Below are 20,911 nucleotides of genomic sequence, written 5' to 3'. Positions count from 1 at the left end.
ATAAAATTAGCCCTAAATCACAAGCCTTTGAGTTGAAGTCCAGTGGTAAGATTTAACACACATGCTGTTGTGCCATTAATCAAATCTACCTTTTGATAGAAAAGTAGTAGCTTTGAAATGAGTTCTTCTCTCCCCTGGCATGAGGATATAAATACCTATACGCACAGTTTGTGCACCATCTCTCTCTACATGTGTGTGTGTGTCTCTCTCTCTCTCTCTCTCATAAGATTTGGACTACATCGCTGGAATGTGAAGTAAACTGCTTTGAGGATGAAAGGTACCTTGAGGTTTCCTCTTCTTCCGTAAACATGATGTTACATATCTCTCCAACTCCCGCAACGTGGATGGCTTTAATGTCTCAAAGTCAATTTCAATCTCATCAGGATTGGAGTTTTTAAGCGAGGGTTCTCTTGACTGGATGATATGGACAACTCGGCCCAGTTTCTCACCAGGGAGTTTATTAATGTCCAGGCTCAGCTGCCTCTTCTCCTCATAGGACATTGGCTTACACTTCTCCTCCTCCTCAGACTCGTAGACAGGAGGGGGTTTGCTGTTCTTCACCGTCACAGGCTCCTTCTTACTACTTAGGAATAATTATAAAACATTATTATAGAAACACCAAAATGGTGAGGCGTTTAAAAAGCAGCAGCTTGATATTAATGTCTTAAATGTAACACTGATTACATTACACTCTAATTAAAAATGATCAAAGTTGTTTAATTTCAGTAGGCTATTAAGAGTACAACTGGAATGGGTGGGTAAGAGGGGCAGAGAGAACAGAAGGTGATAGATAGGTGCTCCTTGGTGACATTCATTTTCAGCATTAAATAAGAGGGATCCATATATGATTTTTGACTTGCTGATCTATGTACTGTGTGTGGGAGAGGAGGGGAAGCAAGAAGCAGCAGGCATGAAAAAAACAAACAAACCTGTCCTCAGAATAAGTAACAATCTGTTAGACTTCATATACTAGGGTTGTGGTTTTGTTCTGAGAATACATAAATTAGACTGTCAATGATTTTGAGAAACTAGATTTATAGTTATAAAAAGGATGTGTATGCAATTGAAGAGGTCACACTTCAGCCAGATTCATAGCACCTCAGCATTAACACAGAATGCACAGCCTATGTAGCAAAAGGATTACCAATGAAATTAAAGAAGTAAGAGATCTATTAGGCCACTGTCAGTTCAGTTCCCTGGGGAGGATTTACAATTGAGCTGTACAGTACATTGTCTAGTATTTTGTCCAGCCTCAATGCCCTAAATGGGGGGTGGGGGTAGGGTTTGAGAAATGGGCTCATGTCTCTTACCTTTGACAATTTTGCAGCCTAATCAAACTCACAACAAACAGTTTGTACTTATATGAAAACTACATTTTCCCCTTTCTTCATTTCATCCCACTACCCGAAGTTATGATACTTTGTTGCACTGTAAATAGTTCCTCCTGCTGGCTGGGGGCTAACAGTTCCTCCCGCTGGCTGGGGGCTAACAGTTCCTCCCGCTGGCTGGGGGCTAACAGTTCCTCCCGCTGGCTGGGGGCTATGCCTGTGAAGTACTTGAAGATATTTTACCTCCTCTGAGTTGTCACTTACCCAACTGTAAATATCTAGCTCATAACCTTTTCCCTGATAAGCCAATCCCTCCAGCACCCAGGAAGGGAAGGTAGATGAAATCTAAAAAAACCTCCAGGATCTGGGATTCAATGTCACAGTGACAATATACAGAGGAACAAAATTAATTCTATCATGTCTCATATTGGATACTAATGGCAGCCACACAAGCCAGGCACAGAAGCACAGGGGTGCACGAGTGAAAACAAGTACTGTCACATTGAGGCACAATGGATTGGGGTCTGCACCAACACGTGTTGCTGGAACTGATACTATCAATGCCAAGGCCCTTACAGAAGCTAGAAACCCCAGATTGAGCCATCACTACATCACAGGCACTAGTGGTTACTGTTGGAAGTAATCCTGAATGCAAGAAGGTTGTCTCTAACTCTCTACTGTTCCTCAGTGCAGTAAAATACAAAAACTGCAAGATAAGACAGACACAAAGCTGACCTTGAGTTACTGCTGTTGCTATTATTTTTCTTGGCCTTCTTGAGTGGTGGTTCCTTGGTTTTACTTTTCTTATTCTCCTCTACTTCTTCCTTTTTTTTGTGCTTCTCTTTTTTCTTTTCTTTCTTGTCTTTCTCCTTTTTCTTTGGTTTGTTCTGTTGTGGCTGGGACAGGGCAGCGAGCTGTTCATGCACTGCTTTAAGCTAAGAGGCAGACATACAAAGATCAAGATACTTTCGCTCTGCATCACCTTCTCCCCCATATTCATTCCTTTCTCCTCCTTTCTGGCCTAGCTACTCTCACTTGCTTTCATCTCTTTGAATATTAAGTGGGTCAGTTCGAGATGCTTTTTATTGTACACTGATTTTTTTGTTCATTATACTTTAAAGTACCCTGACCCACTTGACAGGGGGTAGGAAGCCTTTATAAATAAAGTTACTACTCTCCTTACCTTTTGGCCAAGAACAGACTGCCCACTTCCTCAGCACCAATCGGACACTAAGTGTTATTGACACTGAATGATTTAATGGACGAGGAGGGCCTGTGAGGCTACAACAATCTAGATGGAGCACTGCCTGTATTCAGGGCTGCACCTCCCTATCAGAGGTGGTGGCTACAGGCCCCATTTTATAAGTCCATGTTCCACACTTTAGTCTTAAGTTCAGCCAGCCCAAAACTCTATTCTATCGATTCAAATGATGCTACCTAACTCAAGGCAATGGTATAGTGTAATGGTGCTGTAATTTTTTTTTAACATTATGTGTGAGCTAAACAGAACATACGCAAATGTTTTGAAAGACACCATGATATTTATTAATATTTTGCCCATTAAGCCCTTTCAATGACAAATGTCAGAGCATTTTACAGTTGAGCTTCACAGCCCCTGGACAGCCGGTAGCTCATTTTACAGATGGATAAACTAAAGCAAAGAGCTAAAGCAAATTGCCCAAGGTCACCCAAGTCCGTAAGAGTTGTGAATGCCCGACTCCCAGTCCCCCTGCTCTAGCCCCTAGACCCGCAGAACACATTACCTGTTCCTGGAGTTCTGCTAGTCGCTGAGCTCGTTCTTCCTCAGAATCATCCGACGAGCTATCGCTATCAGAGGAGCTATCACTGCTGCTATCGCTGGATGAAGGGGGGGCCACCTTGGTTGGGGGCGGCACCGCTACTGGAGAGGAGGCTGGAATCATGGGTTCTTCAGGTTCATCTGGCATTTTAGCAAAGCGCATCTCAAAAACATCCTGGGGGAGAAACACACATTGAAAAATAACGCTGGGTTTGCATGAATACAAATACACATTTACAAGCAGCTCAGCAAGTAATAATGATTATTATTCAAGCAACATAAGCACCTGATAAAGACAGACAAGCCTTCCTCCTTGAATGAGCGAAGGGAGGACAGACTAGGATTCAATATAGGTTCTGTACAGGCTTGGCAGAATTCAACTTCTGATATCGATGTTTATTTTTAAGCATTTTTTTGTCCATTTAATTATTCACAGTTGCAAAAAATTACAAGTTTTAAACTTTCTTCTCCTACTTATTTACATTTCCACAGTCGCAGGGAAGCATGGGGTAGTCAGACAATTATTTAATGACAGCAGATGTAGAGATTCAAAAAATTAAAGCTTTATTACCATTAAAATACAAATGGTCAATATCACATATGTAAATATCCTTAAATTAAACTAAGTTCTCAAGCAGCATTTTTCTTACTTTGCTTATCTGTAACTTTCTATTATCACTAGAAATATTCAGTTTGTGTGTGGATAGTGAAATTGATGTTTACTGACATTTACCGATAAAAATCTAATCCTTCAAAGCCTACTTATGTAACTAAATAAGGTACGAGTGCTGAACTGATTATACTATCTACACAATAAATACTAAGCTGCAGGACGATCAAACCGACTAAAACAGCAGAACAGCTCTATGGATTAGCAAAAAAACGTTTGATTGTCCAATTCAGGACAGAAGCTTCCTTACTTATTAGAAGACAAAGTTCAGAGGACGCAAATAATTCCTCAAAATTACTTCTAAAGAATAGAATTCAATGTTTTAGCTTCCTTGATTAAAAACAAACTTTGAGGCAGCTCATAGCTTACTACACTACTACACTACCTCTCTGTTCACTCCTTAACTGTTATTTTAAACAAAATTAAAGTCAACAGGTAAACCTGAGATTTGGAGGATATGGTAGATTGAAGTCCTAAAGAAAAATTACAACTATGCTTGCAGAGTCAAGACCTTAATACAAAACCCAGTACAGAGATATACTGAAATGTTGAAAAAATCCCCTTACAGAATGGCTAATACTAAATCTGAACAACCAGATGACATGGTTCAATGTGGACACAGGTGCTGAAAGGCTGCATTTTATCGCCACTGATATTTGGCATTGCAAAAGACTGGATAATGAAGTGTATTAGCAACACAAACACCAGAACAGCATGGGTAGATGGAAAATGCCTAGAAGACCTAGACTTTGCTGAAGATATTGCACTACTGAGTGATGCCCATAAAAACTTACAAAGACAGACAACTTGGCAAAAATAACAGGCCAAGCAAGGCTCAAAATTAGTTATGCTAAATCAAACATCCTTGAAAAGCAGATGTCCAGCGGTAACATCACATTAGAAGGCTAAAATATCAAAAAAGTAAAACAGTTCATTCACCTGGGCAGCATGCTGTTAGTCAACAGAGACCTCAAGAAGGAAGTGACATCAAGAACAGAGAAAAAAGAAAAGGAGGACATGTGGCACCTTAGAGACTAAAATTTATTTGAGCATAAGCTTTCATGAGCTACAGCTCACTTCATCGGATGCATTCCGATGTACAGAGACGCATCCACAGCATTTACTAAACTCAACCACCTATGGAAATCAAAAATATACAGCGCCAGAACCAAACAGAATTTTCAATTCAAAAGTAATCTCGGTGCTAACGCACGGCTGCAAGAGCTGCAGAGTTACTAAAATGTTAGAACAACAGACACCTTCGAAAATAAGTGCCTATGAAAGATTCTGGGAATTGGCTGGGAAAAAATCACCGATGAAGAGATCTGACAAATCACTAACCAGCAGCCCATTTCCACCAGAATCAGAAAGAAGCATGTACTGCAGATGCCAACATATATCCCCATGTGAAGCTGCCAAGTAGAAATGAAAGCACCCAAGATAAATCTTAGGAACCCCCCTTAGTAGTGAGGGCAGAATAGTTCATTTCAACACCACAGAGCTAATGGGAGCAGCAGCAAGTGACAGAAAAAAGGACTGGTTTCTGCCTGTGCATCAACTTTGACATGGAAAGGATGTAAAAAGACCTTTACCAATGCTACTTCTTGTACAGACTATCTGTAAAGATTTGTCTGGGGCGGGGGGTTATTCATTCATCCTGCTTTTGTGGTTAAATAATTTTAGCTTCTCTGAAGTCTTATTGTGTTCTTTAAAACCCTGGCAGGCTCTCTACCTGCTCTACTGTACGGGGTTGCTTAGAGTATGGTCGGAAAGGCAACCATGTAAAAAGGGCATCTTCTTACTCAACAGGGCTCTTCCCCATGTGTAATATGTAAGGTTAAGATTTTGTCATGGTCATTTTTAGTAAAAATCAGTCAGGTTGTGGGCAATAAGCAAAAATTCACAGGAGCCATGACATCTCTGTGACTTTTACTTAAAACAACTGGGTGGGGGGGAGGGAGGAGGGAAGCTGCCGGGGGTGGTATGCCAGCTGGAGCCCCATGCAGGACTGACAGTCCAAGCCCCATTGCCACAGGGGTGGGGGGCACAGCCCTGGCTCCAGACATGAGTGGGTGGGGGCGGAGGAGATGGCCCCAGCTCCAGAGGAGTGGTTCACAGCCCTGGCTGAAGCTGAAGAAGTCAAGGAGGCCTGGTAAAGTCACAGAATCCATGACTTCCATGACCTTTTCTGTGACTAAATTGTATTCTCAGTAATATATATTGCAGGGGTAGGAAACTTGCGGCTCGCGTGCCAAAGGCCGCACGCGAGCGATTTTCAGTGGCACTCATACTGCCTGGGTCCTGGCCACCGGTCCGGAGGGCTCTGCATTTTAATTTAATTTTAAATGAAGCTTCTTAAACATTTTTAAAACCTTATTTACTTTACATACAACAATAGTTTAGTTATATATTATAGACTTATAGAAAGAGACCTTCTAAAAATGTTAAAATGTATTACTGGCACGTGAAACCTTAAATTAGAGTGAATAAACGAAGACTCGGCACATCACTTCTGAAAGGTTGCCGATCCCTGATATACTGCATCCACTTTAGTGCCAAAATAATATTTTAATATTGACATTAGTCTTGCAGCGCCAATCTGGGCAACGGGAGAGAGAAATGGATTTTACCCTGCGTCAGTCATTATCCTCTGAATTGTTAAACAAATACTGGTGCAGAATCTTTATTGCTGGCGAATTATATCCAGATGTAACCCAAGTTGATTCTCAGATCCCAGATAGTAGGGCTTGCAATTAGAAACACCATCTTTTTACAGGTAAGGCAAATGAGAGACAGACACACAATGCTATCTAAATTCTCAGAGCACATCCTAACTGCTCAGTCAGGTAAATAGCGGCTGGGATTTAATTTTTAAATAAGGTAAATGTAAAAAGCTCTTCATGGTACAAAGAAGTCCCAAATGCCAACATTTAGTTACTGTGACATGCCAAAGCACCATCCCCAACTAGAGCAAAGGCAGCTGGGGAAACAAGTAAGTCTAACAGCAGAAGGGTCCATTTTAAATATTCTCTAACCCATTTATCATTCAATATGTAAAAACTAAAGCAGGATTCTTTAAAAGGTTATATTTAAAAAATGTAAAAACTTGTTTATGGTGAAAAGCCACATAAATGCTACCAATTATAATATTAAGTCTGTATTTGTCCGTCAAGCATGCACTGCTCAGTCATCTCTGCTCAGTCATATTTTTACAGGTTACAAGCAATCTGTGGCTTGTGCCTCAGAACAGTTAAGAGGGTAATTCTGCCTGATTAAATGCATATTTAAATAGCTAAGTCAGGTAGGCCATATGTGAGCAAAAAGACTGCACATCAAAGGCAAATAACTAATAGTGGGCCACATTACCATGACATCAAGGTTAAAGGCCCAAATCCCAGACCTAACTGCAAGTCTAGCTACCTTTCTGATACTTTACTTATAATTTCAGAATGCTGAACGTATTAGTTGCCTGGAGACAAACAACTAGGCTATTAGAAGTATAAGGCTGTACGATTTAAGTAATTTCCCTAAGATCTGCATTCTGTCTGGAAACTGGACTTTAACCACAATACCTCTGAAGGAAACAATAAGGACAGGGGAAAAATAGTTTTAAAACTGTTTCTTTTTTGTTTAAGACTCAAGTGGTCTTTGCATGCTGAGATTTTCTGTGCCAAGCTATACCCAGTACTAACACTTATTCAGCACAGACAGTTTAAAACAGGAATTATGCAAATACCCTCTTAACAGTACCACTGCAGTGACTGCTGTCTGCCCTCCTTCTTAGCAAAGGTACAAGCTTCATTTCCTAAAGACAATGGTTACATCATAACCAGCTGGTTACAGAAAGCAAACACCACCTCAATTACATTTACCACTTGACCAAGCAACTTGCAATTATACTTTAGTGTGAACCAGGGCACTGAGTCACCTTTCAGTGAAGCACTGACTTAAACCAATGATATGGCAACTGTAAACTAGTTAGAACTTTTAAGAGTCTGATGTGAAAGCCTGAAAGTATTTTTCAACATCTGTCCACTTTGTTTGTTTGAATGTTTAACAGCAAAGTTTTTTTCCCTGTAAGATTCCAAAAGACGACATAAACAATGAGACAGGATTTTAGCAACACTTGAAACAATCACCTTACCCTTAAGAGGCTGAAAAAACTGAACTTTAGAGACAGTTTCTTCTCTCACAAACCTTATGCTCTTTCCCTTTGTGAACTCTCTCTCTAGCATAGACACCAAGATGACCAAATCTCAGATTTCTGACTTTTAAGAGGAACAGTTTTGTTTATATGTATTTTCAAGAGCCATAGATTTTTTACTTTTAAAATCAGATAAACAAGTTTTTTACTTAACAAAACCTTTGTGATTCACATTTGAATCCCCTTCATAGAAAGAGTGAAGGATTTTACAAATAAAACATAACTTGTGAAAAGTGAGATTGAACAAAATCCCTTATTTTCTTCAGTGTAACTGCAGCTTTTCTCTTCAACCGTATTTATATAGAGAAAGAGTAAATGTGGGTAAAACAAAATAAAATGGTTAGAAAGGAAGTTTTGAAATGATAAATATGAAGCACAGCCCTAATTAATTGCTGCAAAAAAAGAAAAGGGGGGGTTGGGGTGGGAGGGTGCAAGTTCTCATCTTTCTTTATGAGACACTTCTGCTGTCAGGTTTTTCAGTACCATCCCTCTATCCAGTTTTGAATGCATTTAAAAGAATAAGGCAAAAATTCACCTTCTGCCTGGAAGTTCAACATTTAACCTATAGATATTGTTTTGTGTACGTAAGAGTTCATCTCTGAACTCTACTGTGTATACAACTTAGATTAAGAAACTCTTTAGCACAGTGCACATGTCTGCTCATCACGGTGCTACGCATACTGTTGGTATGAAAAAATATTTACACATGTATTTACATAACTCATTTTAACCACTCACCAAATAAAATATGCTGCAGTATAAAAATTTACTATTTAAATATGAAACTATTTTAACACACAGTTAAATAAAATAAATCAACCTCATTTCACAAAACAGCTACTAAGCATTATCAAAAATATTTACACAAGAGACAAATGATTCCTTTGAACAACAAACATTTAAAAGGACTTTTTAAATAAGGAAACTGAACACAAAACCAACATACTTTTCCTTCTCCTTTGTCCTACCTTAGAATACAGGTAAAGGATCCCAGATATGAAATTTGTACTGACTTATACCAGTCTACTTTGGCTCTTGTACCACACCTGTCACTATGACTTGAATGAAATCCCTTCTTGAAACCTTCCTGCACTTTTAATTCAGTCGCACCCATCTCTGAACGCTCATCAGTCTTAGCCTCAAGAACTTGTATCTGTATGATTTTTTTCTCTATATGCTTTTTGTAAATGAAAAAGTAATGATAGCACCATTTGTCTTCCCACAGACTTTGTAAACATTACATTTTTTGCCAAAATATTCTCACTGTTGCTACCTCTGGTTCAGCTTCTCAACTTGGTAGCAATAGAAAGTGCACTAGTGCACACGTAACTCCAGGTGTGCATTTACATTTTAACTACCGTATCATCTAACTTTGCTTACAGAAGGTCTAGAAGATGCAGTGGGATAGACTGTAGGCTCTTGGGGGCAGGGACTGACATTTATTATCTGTGGACACCTATCACATTAGGGACCCAATCTGTTGACCTTTAAGCACTACCGTAATACAAATTTTGATTAATCGTATCATAGGTCGCCATCTAAAGCCCTATCTACCCTAACAACCAGCACTGTTAATGGCAAGTTTTTTTTGGCAAAAACAGCCTAGTGCAGACAAGGCTCTAACTACCCTGAAGTGCTTCACACGCTTTACTAATCATACAACCTTCCCTCCACAAACAAATTGCCTCTGCATCTGAGGTGTTTAACAATGAAAAGCAACATTTTCACAGCAGGTTAACGCAGAAACTGGAAACTACAATTGCCAACTGGATCAAGAAATAATCAAAACTAAAACAGGCATAAAAAATAATCCAATAAAAGCAGCTTGAAGTTGACACAGATTTTGAAGACACTGATACCATCTAGTGGCAAAAATACATTGTTAACCTATTAACAAAAATTCATTAATTCATATTCAAATACAAGGAAACATCTTTATGAACAGCACAAAATAGTGATCAGAAATGGGCAAAGGGTTAACTAGTCATATCAAAACAGGACACTATTGAGCACAGAGCCACAGAAAGAACCAATTTCTAACACATTCTCAGTGGTTACAGACTGACTTTCCATTTTTAGTATGATGTAGACGTCTTAACATGCAATTTACAATCTTATCTATGATCAATCATAATATTCTTGGTTACCAGAGGTCTGCTCAGGCCTAATTTTTAGGCTCCGCCCAAGTATGGTCAAGTCATTTTTTGACTTGACTTCAACCCTGAGCCTTCTACTCCATTCCCCCGAATCTGAGTTGCGACTGCTGCTACCTCCTGCCTGTGGGGTTGGCACAGAGGCAGCTGCATGCTCTGGTCCTATCACCCAGGCTCTGCTGTGTATACCCTGCAAAATGAGTATGCCGAGGCATCACAATACCTCTCACACTGCAGCGTACACACAGAACAGCAGATGGTAGCAGACGGCAGGAGTAAGGCACACAGCTGCTGTCACAAGTAACCACCACAAGCTGACCTCACAGGCAAGCAGAAAGCCTAACCCAACTGTCCCCGACTTGACGCTTGTAGCTGGGTTCAGATTGGGTTGCAGGGCTTAGTGTGAAAAACTGTTATTAATCTGTTCCATAACTACTGTTCAAGATGTGTTGCACATGTCAATTTCGCTTTGGCAGTCTGTACGCCCAGTGCATGGCCATCAAACTTTTTCCTTCAGCAGTACCTGTTAGGTGGCTCAAACGACTCCTGCTGCTGTGTGTCACTGTGTGCAGGTATAAAGAGCAGAGCTGCCTTGAGCCCCCTCAGTTCCTTCTTGCCATAACTCCAATGAAGAGGGGTAGGAGTGTATGTCATGGAATGGACACATGCAACACATCTCTAAGAAGAGCAGTTATGGAAAAGGTTAGTAACCCTTTTTTCTTCTTCGAGTGATTCCACATTTTCATTCCACTCTTGGAGACTCACAAGCCATAAGACAGGAAGTGGGATTGGAATCTATTTCAATAGAGATTGGAGAACAATTTGTTCCCCTCTAGCATTGTCTTTGGAGTCTTAAGCACAGCATGTGGATCATGGACACATGGACCAAGCTGCCACTACAAATGTCTGCAACTGGGACTTGTGTTAGAAAGATCGCTGAGTCTGACTGTGACCTCGTCAAACGAGCTGTGACTGTTATGTGGAGTGACATTAGCCAAAAAGTCATTGCACATGCATATGCAGGGTGCAATCCAGGAAGAAATTCTCTTACCCTATTTGCCAATGCTACAAATAGCTGGGAGGATCTATGAAAGTGACTGGTTTGTCTAGGTAAAATGGCAAGACTCTTATGTCCAACATATGTAAATGCTCTCCTACCCAATACCACATATAAGCAAGGAGGAATACTGGCAAACAAATTGGCTGGTTGATGTGGAAAGGGGAAGCCACCTTTGGGACCAACTTCAGATGAGAATGCAGGTAAACCTTGTCCTTAAAGAAGATCATCTGTGGAAGTCCCAACATTAATGCCAGCAACTCCCCTGCTCATTTGGCCACGGCTAATAATACTAAGGACTCGACTATGTGTGTACACACACACACATACACACACAGTTCACGAAGGCTGAGACACAGAACTGTTCTGATATAGAACAGAGTTCCAATGACTATCATGGACGATAAGAAGGAACTGAGGGGGGGCTTCCTTTTATAAGAACTATAAACCAAATTAACAAATAACAGGGCTGGCTCTGCAGTTTTTGCCACCCCAAGCAGTGAAAAAAACAGCCGCTTGTGATGGCAAAAGGGAGAAGCTGCCGCCGATTTGCCGCTGCGCCCAGTGGAACAGAGGAGCTGCCGCCGAATTGCCGCTGCTGCAGCAACACTGCCTCCCCTTTCTAACTGCCGCCCCAAGCACCTGCTTTGAACGCTGGTGCCTGGAGCCGGCCCTGACAAATACTATCTGAAGACTTGGGAAGCATGGAGAGCAAGCAGAGCAAGACCCCACAGTTCCAACAACCCTCATGGGTGGTAAGAAGGAACCGACGCGGCGCCGGGTCGGTTGGGGTATATATTGAACGCGATGAAGGTGCCACTCCAGGGGGCTCCACAGCCAACCCAACGGGTGTTGCTAGGGGAAAACTTTCCGACAGCCGTGCACGCAGTGAGCACACACCTAACTGGAATCGATGAGCAAGCACTCAAAGAAGAACTGCATGTAATGGTGAATGGGGGGGCTCAAGCTGCCAAGCGAGTACTATAGAGGGGAAAAGTTTTTGATAGCCGTGTGCACCAACACCAAGAGCGGAATGCACATGTGCAGTCACTCAAGGAACTATGTTTGTTTGCATACTATATAGATGGCTTTCATTAAGTCTGTTTTTTCTATTATACACAGATTAATAGTCAGTGTTACAAGATTTTACACACTCAGTCTTAACTTTAGCATTTCCTGGCTTCCGAGTGCTTAACTTCGCATATTTTCTTAATGTATTTCCTTAATGTACTTTTTTGCATGGAGTTTCCTAGCTAAAATTATTTGTATTGAATCTCCAAGCAAGCCAACAACAAAAAAATAAAAAACAGTTACTTACCTTTTCATAACTGCTGTTCTTCAAGATGTGTTGCTCATGTCCATTCCATTCTAGGCGTGTGCGCACCCACGTGCACAGTTGGGAGATTTTTGCCTTAGCGGTATCTGTAAGGTCAGCTGTAGTGCCCTCGAGTGCCACGCTCATGCATCGGGATATTAGGCGCTGCCGACCCTATGCGCTCTCAGCTCCTTCTTACCGCCCATGACGGTTGGTTGGAGCGCCTTGTCTTGCATCGCAAAAGCATTAGCGGTTCTTGCAGGCCATTGTTCTGTCTCCCTTGTTGTTAGTTGCTAGGTACTTAGTTAGACCTTTAAGTTAAGCTTTAGAGTAGTTGTGTAGGAGTTAGAGTTCTGGCTGGGACTTGGCCAAGGAGCGGGGCATACCCCTTTCCCCAGGTTTTAAGCCATGTTCATTGTGTAGCCAGCCGACGCCCATTAGGGACCCCCATGAGGGCGGTTTAAAATGTTTGGGGGAGTCCCATAGAAAGGATAAGTGCAGGATCTGCAAAAACTTTCGACCTCATACTCAGAAGGAGCGGGATATCTGCTTAAGGACCCTCCCCATGGAGCTTGCGCTTCGTCCTACCTCGGAGCCCGCTCAATTGGACTCCAAGCCTGGTACCTTGATTTGACAGTCCAACTCCCATTCTTAGTCCTGTCAGAAGCGCCTGCTGAGCCTACTGGCTGTGACATTCTGGGCTCCAAGGAAGGCAAAAAGGCTGAGATCTGACTCTGATCAGCTATATACCAGTTCCATAACTTTCTAGCTTCACCGCACAGGAAAGGGAATCTTTCTTCTTCGGTTGTTGATATCAAACATGCAAGCCACACTGTGTGTCATGACTGATTGTTTTGCTCTTGATGAGGGCAGGAACTCAAGGTAGGTAATCCTTGAGTTCCAACAAATTGATATAGAGCCAGTGGACTGAGGTGACTACCTGTCCTGAGTTATGAGTGAGGGATGGGAGTATCTCTAAACAAACAGCGATGCATCCGTCGTCACACTTATTATTGGAGCAAGTTTGATCAAAGGGACACCCACATAGACATTGCATTAATCTTTCCATCAATCCAGAGAGTTCTTCACCTGGAGGGGAACCTTAACCTGTTTGTCCAATAGGTCCCTCTGAATCAGCCCTAAAAGCAGCAGAGGTGTAATCTTGCATGCTCGGTCACAAAGGTGGAAACTGTTATCTGACCCAGGAGCTGCAAACAGTTCCTTATTGTAGTACAGAGACTTCCTTGATTTGTCCCAACCAGATTTGACAAAGTTACAAATCTGTATGTGGGAAAGAAGTCCCTGGCTACCAACGAATCCAAATATGCCCCAATGAATTGTATTCTCTGTACAGGGGCTAATGTGGATAATTATTAGCCCCTCTGTACAGGGGCTAATGTGGATATATATATCTTTTTAACGTTTAGCTGGAGACCCAATTCCTGGTGGAGAGAGGGGGCTCTGGGTGGAAGTTAGTACCAGTTTGTAAGATCAGCCCTTGACTAACCGGTCATCAAGATACCGAATGACTAAAATTGCTTCTCACCGAAGGTGAGCAGCTACTACTGCTAAAGCCTTTAAGAATGCCTTTGGGGCCAAAGAAAGGCTGAAGAGAAGTACTCGGCACTAAAAACAATCCTGGACCATGGTGAAGCGCAGGTATCCTGTGTGCAGGATGCATCTCTAGATGAAAACAGTCCACCTGTAGATCGAGGGCCGAAAACCAATCTCCTGCCTTTAGAGAAGAGATTAGGGCTGCCAGAGCCACCATCTGGAACTTTTTTGAGACTTGGCACAAAAGTATACTTTGAGGAAAACCCCCTCCACTGTGGGGTCTACTGCTCCTTGTCGCAGGGCTGGTACATCCAGTCACCTTTTGTGGGCAGGGGAGAGGTGCTTTACAGCCCTGTGGCTGAGTCAACAGCACGGCCTAGTGGCCAGAGTCAATCGTATGGGTGAGCTGGGCCACCACCCTGGGGTGAGTGATGGCCAGGGTAGGGGGACCTCTCCACTGGGTCCCAACCCAGGGCCCTGTTGGTGGTGGGATTGCCCGCCACCAGGTCAGCGGGGATCCTACCGAAACATGCTGAGCTAGCCTCTGGTTCTACAACCAATTCCCCATCAAGTTTCCCTGGGTCACTTCCTACCCAATTCTCTGCAGTTTGCCATCTCTGGGTCCCCACGGTCTCTCCACTCTCTGCGGCATCCTGAGCCTGGGGGTCAGGGTTTCTCTTGGTCTTTGTCTGGCCTCTGCATCCTGGAGTGCAAGCGGTCTTCACACAGGAGCCAGCAATGCACTTCCTTCCTCGCCAGCGGTCAGCCCAGACTGAGCAGCTCTGCTTCCTTTTATACCCTGTCTCCAGCTGGAGCATGCCCAGCAGAGCTGAAGGGGTATGGCCTCCTCAGCCCAAAGAAAAGGATTAACTGCTGCTGCACCAGGTCGGGGCTGGTACACCTAAACAAAGGAAGGAGTGTACTTCTTGGCTCAGTATAGTCTTGTTAGGGGGTCCCTGAAAAGGATGGGGAAGGAGAGTGGAAGGGACGAAGTGGATGGTGGAGCCCAATGTTATATTCTCCATGACACACGTGTCTGCTGGAAATGGGAAAGGCAGTCTCCAAAAGTGTGGAGGTGGGCAAAAGGTCGCAGCTTCCAAACTAGAGGTGAGGGAGGAGTTGAGCCCTTGACCATCCTGTCAAAATAGCTGTTTCAAAGATGACTGGGTACTTGCTGAAGGCAGGTGGGAAGCTTTTCCCCTCCGGAATCTCAGTCTCTTTCTAGCAAGTTTTGTGATATCCAGAGAACTGCGTTGGGTGTGATCTTTGGGCAGTTTGAGACCCACTAAACCCCCTCTTTTTTGTAGGCGCACATATACCCAGAAACCTCAGCGTAGCCACGGAGTTCTTCAGCATGTGTGGGGACTCGTCTGTAGTTCCTGAGAAGAGCTTCTGATCGTCAAACAGGAGGTCCTCAACTGCATTTTGTACCTCTCTCAGGAACCCCAACAGCTGGAGCCATGACACCCTGTGCGTGACAACTGCTGTCGAGATGGATCTAGTGGCAGTGTCTGCAGCATCCAAGAATGCTGGGAGAGAGGCTCTGGCTAATAACTGCCCCTCCTTAAGGATAGCCTGAAAGTGCTCTCTATGCTCTTGTGAAGATGTTCAATAAAGGTTGCAAACTTGCTGTAATTCTTGTGAAGTCATACTTAGCCATGACTGCCTTATAATTTGTGATCCAAAACTGAAGGGTCTCAGATGAGTAAGCCTTTCACCCAAAAATGTCTATCCTTTTCTGGTCCTTGTCATAAGAGGTAGACCTGGAATAATGCTGTTTACGTGGCTTGTTTACTGCATTCAACACATGGGAATTAGTTGGAGGATGGCAAAACAAAAATCCTGAGTTTTGTGGTAACAATATTTTTTATCTGTCCATTTACAAGTTGCCAGTATAGTGCCAGAAATTTGCCACACAGCCTTTGCTGGATCCATGAGCTCTTCATTATAGGGTAACGCAACTTGGGTGGGTGTCACTGACTGCAAAGTGTCCAGGAGCTTGTATTGTGAGTCTTTAACCTCCTCAAAAGGTAACTTGAGGGTGTCCACCATCCTCTTCACAAGATCCTGGAATCAGCAAAAAAGGTCAACCATTGATGGTGATGGAAGCATGACTACCTCATCCAGAGTCAAAGATTAAACAGGGGTTTGAGGGGTAGTATTGTTGTCCACCCTAGCCTCCTGTCCCTCAAACGTCTTCTGGTGTTGAGGGTTTGGTGGAGGAGAATGTTTGACTCTAGTCTTCTGGTGCAGTGGAGCCAGAGGTCTAGAAAATTGCTGCCGATACGCTGCCCAAAGACGCAAGTGGTCCATACAGGAGACAGGGTGGGACCGATCCCAGGACTGATCCCACTATCTCTGATATGGACGAGAATTCTTATGGGTTCCTGTAAGTATGGGTTCCACAATCTCAGTTCAGGCTTCTTGGTGCTAAAGTAATGCAAACAAACAAACAAAAACATGGAAGACTTCCTTGCGTGGAATGAGACAGTTATGTTCACCAGCCTATCAACATTTTTTGCCCTTGTGAACCTGCTCCAAGTAGAACAGTAGTCAAATTGACAGTGCTCAAAATGTTCTCCAGCCAAAAAGCCTACAGACAAGTGAGGAGCAACCAATTTTTTCTTCACTTAAAACAAAGGATTGTGCTCTGTCCCAAAAAACCAGAATCCAAACTAATAAGTTTCCAGAAGTTGGTGAATTTTCATAGGAAACCCTTGTAACCTACTATTCAGCAATAAATAAACCCCCATAAAAATGCAAACAAAGCAGGAAGCTATTTTAAAATCTTGCCTGGAAGGATGTCAGTGATATATTTTGGTACATATCAGAGGGAAGACCATTCTAAAGTTGCATGCACTCAATGGAAAAAGACCAGCCTCTCACTCCTCTGTTATACAATAGGACAGTCAGCAGACTTAACACTGCTCATTTCTAGTGCTACACTTGAAGGCTGGGCACAAACTGACCTTCAGATTGGCCCAAGACCTTGTCATGTAATTGATGGATCCATCTATACAGTATTGTACAGTGAAGACTGGGTAGGGATCTGATAGAGATGATCTAACATGGATCCCTAACATCACTTCGAAGTCTGAAAGGAGGAGTTCCATGCATCTAACTTTTCACATATTCAGAATTTTGTCTCATTCTCCTAAGCATAGTTAGAAGACACAATTCATGTGAAAATGTCCAGAATGCTGAGACTGGGAGGCCAGGATTTCAAATAAATTACTATAGGAAGCAGGGAGGAAGGAAAATAGTGATCTCTATGCAGTAATAGCTTGCAGCCTGGTACAGCACTCATATACCGAAGCCCTGATGTTTAGAACGGTGAGCTGTAATTTAAATTTCCTTGTACTAGCCAAGTGCTTCCTACCAGATATACCAGCATCACTGATGCTTGCAGGCTCTCTGTAGTGAATCCCTCAGTTCCTCCTTAAAACATATCTTTCCCCTTTTAACAATTTTAACAATGTTTTTAAAAACTGTAACATGCTGTGTAAAATGCTAAGCAGATCACTCAGTAGTATGGAAATTCAGAGTCTGGCTTTGAGCATTGCTGTAGCTAGACAGTTATGATGCACTGACAAGAAACTTGAGAGGTTACACACAGTGTGATGGTGCAGCCAAAACAGCTAATGCTCCTTTGGGCTACAGTGCAGGATTCTTTATCCAAAGCCACACAGGAACAGAAGGACATATATATAGCTTGAGTAAATGCAGCACACAGCAGCAAAAGTGATAGGAATTGAGATACATGAGGAATATGAAACAGACATTAAAAAATGGCATATAGGAAAAATTCCCTACATACAAGACAACAATTTCTGTGGGTGGTATTGCCCCGTACACCATACTTTCAAAGATAGTTTGTAATCCAACCCTTACAAAATGCTTCAACACCTGATGAATGGGCAAAGTGCTTTCAGATTTCTTCTCCTCTTGGAAGGAAAGTGAAAACTTTACATGTTTCTGGTTCACATTACATTTCCTTCATTTACATCAATAAGTGCCTGACAATTCTCCTATATAAAATCGTCTCCAAGGGAAGGAAGATGCAGGAGCAAGACCATAAGTTAAGTAAGTCGCAGCCAAACATAATTCACTTTTAAAAGCCATCCTGACAAGCCGTCAGTCTGGATGGATCTGGTCTTCACAGAAAAGGCTAGATTAAGCAGAACATCCAAGTATACCAATACAGTATGGTGTAGGGGCAACACAATGGAGTAGCTTTCATGATAGTTATAGGAGGCCTTCAATATTCTGTTCTAAGCCCAGCAATATGCACAAACTACATGCCAAAATGTCCAATGCAGAGAGTGCACGTGTGTGTTTTAAGTGTACAAAATGAGATGGCACAAGGGAGCACACCACCATGAGAAACTTGGGCTCTTATTCTGGATCTTCTTCCTGTTACTGTGGGGCAGAGCTCAAGCTATTATGCAAGAGTGTGAAGTTACTGAAAGATAATTGACTATTCCTGCACAGTCTATTGGAACTAGGAGAGTCACTCCAGCTACTCTGAATATGAATGTAAACAGACATTTTTATGGAATACTGAAGTTTCCATATTGAGTGAAACACTTCCCTTCTGTAAGCTACACTGCTATTTTAAAAAGCCCACATGCTGCATGAGTGAGTGGAGAGCTGCACGTTTTAATGAAAGGCTCTGACGCAAAAGATTACTGAATTTTGATAAAGGATTACTGTGATGGCAACAAGGAGTACTGAGTACAAGGAAGTTATTTATAAAGCTATTTGCTTCTGAGGCTTTATAAGATGGGAAGCAAAGTAAGTTTTCGCTTCAGTTAAAGGATGGTAAACAAAGTACACAGTTACAGAGACCAAGGAGAGATTACTCACATTGTGCAGTAACTACAGTTCAAGATATTTCCCCCCCACCCTCCTTATGGGTGTTCAACTTCAGATGCCTCCCATGAGGTCTGGATCAGCGTTTCGGCAGCAGTGCCCATTTGTCCCACACGAGCACTCCTGATGGCCTCATGCCCTGTACTGAGATCTAGAGCTGCACGGGCAAACTACCTCCAGTTCCTTTTCCACTGTGAAATTCTATGAGACAAAACTTTGAACCAGAGGGAAAGGAGGGTGGGTAGTGGGGCACCCATAGAGACACATCTCAAAGACGTGCAGTTACTGCACAAGGTGAGTAACCTCTCCTTTGAGTAATGTCCCTATGGGTGCTCCATTTCAGGTAACTCCCGAGCAGTATCCCTGGAAGCAGGAGGGAGCTTTGGATTTGAGTCCAACACTGAAGTTATAACTGCAATGTTAAATACAGCATCTGATCTGGCAGCATGAATGAAAGCTTAGTGTTTGGAGACCAGGTTGCCACTGTACAGATTTCAGCCACTGGAATATCCTTCAGCAGTGCTATAGAAGCATGCTGAGATCAAGTAGAATGGGCTAGGCACTTCAGAAGGAGGATGAACGTTGGCAGGCTCATAATAAGAAATACCATCCAGAGATCCACCTTGAGAGTTTTGAGTCGAGACTGTGGATCCTCTGGATCTGTCTATAAACAAACAGTCTGGGAGACTTTCAAAATGGTTTGGTTCTGTCCAGATAGAAGGCTAACGCTCTTCTAACATCCAATGTGTGGAGGGAAAAATTTTCAGTGGTCTGGTGTGGTTTTGGGAAGAAGACTGGAAGATGAATATCCAGGAATATTAATGGCTAATACAGAATTCAAAATATACCTTCGGTAGAAGGCTATGATGAGGTCATAATGAAACTTTCTCCCTGAAGAATACTGTAAAGGGACGGTCTGCGATTATCAACCCCTTTCGCCAACTCTTTTGGCAGAAGTGACGGCCACCAAGAAAGCAGTTCTCATGGCCAGGTGAAGATAGGAACATGCAGCCACTGGCTCAAAGGGGACAATTAAGGACCAAGTTAGGGGCGGGGGGAAAGTAAGTCAAGTGACTTACTGGTACTCTGGGGCCAGCTCTAACCCCCGGAAGGGGCGGGGCTGAGGGGGTCAGAGCCAGCCCCCCCACCAGGGTAGCAGCAGCAGCCCAGGGCTCTCAAAGGGCGCAGGGCTCCCCTCTTCTACTGCCCTGGCCCTTTAAATAGCCGCCGGAGCCCTGGGGAAGCAGCGGGGCTCCAGTGGCTATTTAAAGGACCGGGGCTGCAGAGACAGCTCTGGAGCCCCGGCCCTTTAAATAGCCCCTGGAGCCCCCGTTACCTCAGGGCTCCGGGGGCTATTTAACGGGCCCACGGCTCCCCAGCTTCTACCGCCCCAGTCCTTTAAATAGCTGCCGGAGCCCTGGAGTAGCAGCGGCGGGGCTCCAGTGGCTATTTAAAGGGCCTGGGCAGTAGAAGCAGGGGAGCCCCAGGCCCTTTAAATAGCTGCCGGAGCCCTGCAGCCGCTGCCCCAGGGCTCCAGCAGCGGGGCTCTGAAGGCAATTTAAAGGGCCTGGGGCTCCAGCCACTGCTGGGAGCCCCAGGCCCTTTAAATCACCCTCTGGGGAAGCCAGTCTGCCCCAGTATGGTGCACTGGCTCTTGCCGGCACGGCGTACCAGGGCGTACCAGCTTACTTTCACCTCTGTTTAGAGGTGAGCTCTATGCCATGGAAAAAGGTTCAACCTCTTAATGAATTTTGCTGTCCTGGAGGGAGCAAACATTGAGAATCCCTCTACACAGCACTGGAAGGTGATGATGGCTGCCATGTGAGCTTTGCTGAACCCCTGGAGAGTCCTGACTTTTTCAATTCCAACAGGTAGTCAAGGACAGCGAAGAGGGAAGAGTGAACAGGCAAAAACTGCTGCCCAGAACAACACTGGTGAAATCTCTTACATTTCTGAAGGC

The 20,911-nt window shown here is 43.3% G+C and overlaps 1 protein-coding gene across 21 annotated transcripts in view; it reads right to left on the bottom strand.

The window, feature by feature from the left end:
* BRD4 (bromodomain containing 4) overlaps positions 1 to 20,911 on the bottom strand; it is a 228,353-nt gene that overhangs the window by 41,706 nt on the left and 165,736 nt on the right. For 19 of the 21 annotated variants that reach the window (XM_073319258.1, XM_073319263.1, XM_073319261.1 and 16 more), the window contains 3 exons: positions 3,092 to 3,301; positions 2,064 to 2,263; positions 282 to 583 (listed from right to left, as the gene is read on the bottom strand). In XM_073319258.1, coding sequence (XP_073175359.1) covers positions 282 to 583; positions 2,064 to 2,263; positions 3,092 to 3,301 — 712 coding nt within the window. The remainder of the gene's footprint in view (positions 1 to 281; positions 584 to 2,063; positions 2,264 to 3,091; positions 3,302 to 20,911) is intronic. The other 2 variants (XM_073319267.1, XM_073319269.1) reach the window with 1 other exon arrangement.

Source organism: Lepidochelys kempii, chromosome 20, assembly GCF_965140265.1.
Source record: "Lepidochelys kempii isolate rLepKem1 chromosome 20, rLepKem1.hap2, whole genome shotgun sequence".
NCBI lineage: Eukaryota > Metazoa > Chordata > Testudines > Cheloniidae > Lepidochelys > Lepidochelys kempii.
The sequence above is the reverse complement of the archived record's forward strand: the minus strand, read 5'-3'. Positions and strand labels throughout refer to the sequence as shown.